Source organism: Gigantopelta aegis, chromosome 4 (assembly GCF_016097555.1).
Source record: "Gigantopelta aegis isolate Gae_Host chromosome 4, Gae_host_genome, whole genome shotgun sequence".
Taxonomy (NCBI): domain Eukaryota; kingdom Metazoa; phylum Mollusca; class Gastropoda; order Neomphalida; family Peltospiridae; genus Gigantopelta; species Gigantopelta aegis.
The window spans coordinates 16,039,844-16,045,480 of NC_054702.1; the positions used below are offsets into that span (position 1 = coordinate 16,039,844).

At 34.1% G+C, this 5,637-nt stretch overlaps 1 protein-coding gene across 1 annotated transcript; it reads right to left on the reverse strand.

The window, feature by feature from the left end:
- Positions 1–920: 920 nt before the first annotated feature.
- Positions 921–2,630, reverse strand: LOC121371961 (exosome complex component MTR3-like). The gene has a single exon (XM_041498188.1). It carries the CDS (start codon positions 2,522–2,524, stop codon positions 1,715–1,717), a length of 810 nt encoding a protein of 269 aa, XP_041354122.1. The 5' UTR covers positions 2,525–2,630; the 3' UTR covers positions 921–1,714.
- Positions 2,631–5,637: the final 3,007 nt, after the last annotated feature.

The following is a 5,637-nucleotide window of genomic DNA, read 5'->3' on the forward strand; positions in this document are numbered from 1 at the left end:
AAAGTATTTTGTAATAATTGACATTATGCTATAGATTTTGCATTTTTTAGATAACTTGGCAACATGTTCTGATCACCCACAGCTAACCCTATTATTGAAATAACCATGTTGAACACAAAATATTATTTAATAGTCATAGTGCTGAGGAATCCAGGACCCACCCTGCCCATTGCCAAATGCTTTTTTTTTTTTATACAAAGTGGCTACAATATTTAGTATTTGGCTAACAAAAGTTTTTTAAATTACATTAGCCACATTTTAATAATTTTGAAACAAATACTGTACATATCATAATCTGAAAATAGCTTCCAGTGTCATTAAACATTACTTTCCTCGACTGATGCAAATTTGGTGGTCTAGTTTTTTCATTTATAACCCATCCTCCTCCCCCCTCCCTCCCACACACACACAGACACAAGCAGAGAACAGGGTCTAACAATAAAATAAAAAAAGTTCAAAGACTTGCTTGTCAAACTCAAGGTGTTATAATGGATGTGAGCCAATATCACAAATAAGCAAAGCACAGGAATCAAGTGCTGCATATGTACCACATTAGACCAAACCAAGTACATAAAAATATTCATTCAATTTGTGCCACATTCCCACCTCTCCAAACTAGTACTAAAAAATACTGATTCGATTAGTGTCACATTCCCACCAACTACAAAGTACAGCGATGTACCCATTTTTGTATAAGTGGGTTTTTTTTGTGGTTTTTTTAGACGAGCAGAACAAAGATATCGACTACTGGCCCGGTACTGATTTGTCAATTTGATTTATTTATCATTATTAATTTGGTACAGGTGATGTAAGTTTTATGTTCCCATGCTACAATAAAAACAATGATCAGATGTCTTTAAACAAATTGGTACAAGATTAAGAACCCGAACTCTCACTCGTTACAAACAATCAGGCGAATATCTATTTAATGTAACCTTTATTTTATCAAAAATAGAAATGAGTAACCATTGTGATAAAATGCAATTAATGTAATCATCTTAAAGATAGGCAAGTCCACAGTATTTACTGTACATTTTAAAAATAAACTACCGATATCACCTGAACTAGAACTGTTCATGAACAGACACTGTACCAACCAGTACATTAAATGGTAAAATTTAACGTTCATGTAAAGGCTCATAGTCATACAGACTGGATGCACATGCATTCAATCCAAATAAAAAAAGAAAAAAAAGAAATATATTTAATTAAGAGCTTCTAAATTGATTGTGTGGGTCTGCAAAATGAAATAATCGTATATGGTGTATATGCCCAAAATGCCCAGATGTATCAGTCAGACCGTACATACATGCCACATCCAGCAGAAGTACATCCAGACTATACGAGACTAATGTCTCTTTCAGTTTGAGTTTTTACCCAAACTGTCAACTTCACGGTCTACCTTCTGGACAGACTGGATCTTTATTACAGTGAACAGAAGAGAAAAAAAGTTTAAAATTATAAAATATAAGTGAGTTACACAGTAGTTCAAAGTTAGATTATGTTCTAGTTTCACTAAGGCTACTAGATGCAATTACTTTGCAAGCCATCTCATTTAAGTGATTTTTATTAATTATGCTAGATGAGATAATGTTCATCTTGTGTCAACTTGTAGTGTGAAAGTCAGTAAAGATGTGATTAATTTTTCAGGTTTCAACTTGTGGTTTAGCAACTTGGTCCGAGTCTGCTTAATGCTAATTGAGCATACAATTCTTCATGTTGTCTCTTTTAACTTGTGTTTCAATGATTTCATTAAGGCTGCTTGTAGAACTGGGTACAACCTCTGACAGGTCTCGACACACTGTTTCACCGCCTTGTTCACCAGACTGAACTCGATTTCTCCCCTTGATGTCAGGGCAGAGATCTGATTGAGAGACGGCATCAACCCAACCGTGACCGAACCTCCTTCATGGTTTTTCGATTGTTGTCTATATTCTTCATGGTCTGTGGGGTCCATTAAAACATGACCTCCAAAAACCCTTGATGAACACCCAGCAACAAGATCATACATCTCTATCTCTGCATCAGCCAGCGCAACAGATGCACAGGTGATGGAAGCTGCAAGAGCACTGCCGTCATTTTGCAGGACAGTGATGTAGATGTTAACCTGAGCTTTAGGGAACTTGTGCAGACACACCGCGGGTTCGAGAGCTTCCAGTATCTGCACAGAGTAGTCTTTCTCCTGACTGTCCTGTTGATGCTGACGTCGTTGGCGACACGAAAATGTCGCGAATTTGAACTCGCATGTTAGCTGTCCTTTCATGCTGAAGTCCTCCTTTCTCAGCACTTCACGCGGTCCGTACACTGAACAGATAACCTTCGTCTGGCCCTGCTCGATATACGCCGACCCATGGGCTTGACTCGTTACTCCAGCCCGCAAAAATAATGGACGGACTTCTTCCGTTTTGCGTCCATCACTACGAGCATCGGCTTTTACAGTTTCTTCATTCACGTCAGATTTTACGAATGTGTACAGGTTGAATGTAACCTCCGGTCCCGTAATTCTTCTTGTATCACCCGGCATAATTGTTTGAATTTTCCCCCCTTAAATTTCAATATTAACAAAATCGTTTTACACACATGTAGTTTCGCATGGAAGTTGCCATTATTATTATTCTGTTTAAAATTCCTCCTATTGGGTCTACCTCCGCAGTGCACTGATTACGCCATCTGTTCGAAGGCTGGTAGGTGCTGGCTTCGAATCCTATCCTGAGCGAATTTTAACAGCTTACTGTGGCTTTTATTCTCTTCCAACAAAACAGGGCCAAAAATGGGAGGGAGGCTTATAATAAATGATTCAGTGCATATTTTCCAGCTAGCCCAAGTACTCTGCCATTTGTACGTGTTAAATAAACTGAACTTCATTGGAAATGCATCTGTTAACAGTTGTAAAACGTATACGAGAGAAACAAAGTAAACATTTAACTGATTTTCACTAACTAGATGTATTCTGCTAGGCAATTAATAACCAAAAAATTTATACTAGTTAGAATTATTGTGTCCGGATTTCCTCCTATAGTCCATGTATTAGTGATTAACGTGAAATATTTTTTATCGGCAAACTCAGAAATGATCAATGAAAAAGTATTTAACAGTGTCAAATATATTGAATAATATTATTATATTAGTGGGAATCTGTAACTACTAGGTGGTTGGCAAACAACCTACATTTTTGTTATAGAGTTGTCTGATATTAGAGGTTATAAATATCCAAATGTCTGTTTAGCTTTTAATTGGCAGAGTTAAAAAGGCACTTTAAAATAAAAACAGCACTTTTAAAATATTTTTCAAAAGGGCAACTGCCACATCCCCGCTAGCTTTGGAAATACACAAGGGTGCCCAGAGACCTAATTCACAAAGGTCTCTTAGGCTCTGCTAGACAACAAAGCATCCTCTTTGCAAGTCTTTTTTGCATTGCACTGTGAAATCGCAAAGTTGCAAGAGTTTAGTGAATTAGGCCCATGAACTTTAATTGGATATAAGCATGTAAAAAAATTTTTTAATTAAATAAAGTACGGTAATAGTTGAAATAGTTTTGCCTTTAAAATGTATTCACTTCAGACAAATATAAAAGGGAAAGAAAGGAATGATCAAGACATTGTTTATTCAGCATCCAATGGGTGTCACATGGTACTGAAATATAAAAGTCATCTAGTAGTCTTATGTTGCCAACTCTTACCGATTGCAGCAATAGCAGGCAGTAAATAAGTGTAGAAAGATCACTCAGATTACCACATGCCTAGAAGTCAAGAATCGTACTTCATTCACAACAAATGCAAAAGCGAAAACAAAACAAAATACACTGATTAAATGTTTTTTTGTTTTTTAATAGGCACATTTTCAAGTATTTGTATAATGAGAATCACAAAACAGTGTATCTTTGAAAGCATTTTAGTAATTAAAAAAATAAAAATAACTGTAAATGAGATTAATTTATCACAACCTATAGGTTACGAAGTTTGTATATATGAGTCACTACAATCTCCTGCAATCAGGGCCAGATTTAGACCTTGGGGGACCCAGGGCATGGGGCCTGGGCACTTCAGGTTCGGGGGTCCCTCAACATAGAAATTAAATTACATGACAAATAAAAAAAATGAACTCATTTTATAATTATTACATTTTTTTTAAAAAGGAAGTCTGGGAAGCCCCTCTGGTAGGGGGGCCTGGGGCAATTGGCCTCCTTTGCCTCCTTATAAATCCGGCACTGCCTGCAATGTGATCCCCAATAAAGACTGCATATGCCACAGCTTTGGATACATCAGATAAATTGTCTTATTGTTTAACTATAAAATACTAAATACCGTATATTCATCTCAGCTGGATTCTCTCAAATCTGCTTGAAAAAAGGTGAAAACATTTCAAACTAATTTTTATTTTTTTCATTTTAACACATACAGTAATTGGTTAGACATGTAGTCATCCTGTCAATCATATATAAATCTGTTTACATACTTTTATATAAACCTCATTACATATATTTATAAAAAACTCATTACATACATTTATATAAATCTCATTACATACATTTATATAAACCTCATTACATACATTTATAAAAACCTCATTACATATATTTATAAAAACCTCATTACATACATTTCTAAAAACCTCATTACATATATTTATATAAACCTCATTACATATATTTATGCTATTCATGAAAGAAATCAATTCTCAATTCCTTATACACTGATATTGTTGTAGTTTCTATACCAATTTTATATTATTTTTATGAAATCATTAATTTACACCAATAAAATGTAGAAATATCTTAAATTCAGCATTCTCTACAAAGATTATGCTGCATGTAACAACAAATATTCCTTCTGTGTCACTTGTGTATATTAATTTACTAACAATATAATATAATTTTCAGTTTCTATTGTATTAACAAATACACTGGAACTTTGGACCATTTAACTTTTCAGACGTACACATATTTAAGTGTAATAAACACAACAGATTTCATTACAAAGTAAAATTTTACAGTTGTAGAGAGTAGAGTACATAATCACTAAATCTCAATACATTGTTGAAAAATCAATTTAACATTAAAATTTTATATCCCCAGTAATCAAAACAATAAAAAGTATGCAATAACATAACAGTTATAGAAGTCAATATTTTACACACAATTTTATATTATAAATGTAAGTATTGAAATTTATTACCCCTGCAGGCACTCTTAACGGGGAAAATAAATAACATAATTTCTCACTGAGATTGCATTGGTTTAACGTACACTACTATTGAACGATTTGACGCCAACAAATCAATCATCTTGTCGATACTAAATATGACGTCATCATGATTTTGCAAAGCACAAGCAATGACGTCACTTAGTCTAAAGCATTTGTGTTTACGTCTTTCTGGTTTCAGTGTTAAACTTGTAATAAAATGGTAGTTTAATATAATTCATTACTGAATTTTTCTTTTCACAGAATACCGGTATATAAAACTTTGGATTTTGAAAATTATCTGATAACCGTGAATAAAATACAAAGTTAAAGCAATACCCAGAACAGTAAAGTAGTTTACATCGTTTCTATATACATGGACGTGTAGCCGATGTAGGCTATATTGAAAATAAAGGTTTAAAAAAACAAAAAAACAAATAGCTCCGGTAATTAATAG

Excerpts from the sequence above, each read along its gene's own strand:
- LOC121371961 (XM_041498188.1), bottom strand. The coding sequence starts at position 2,524 with ATGCCGGGTGATACAAGAAGAATTACGGGACCGGAGGTTACATTCAAC.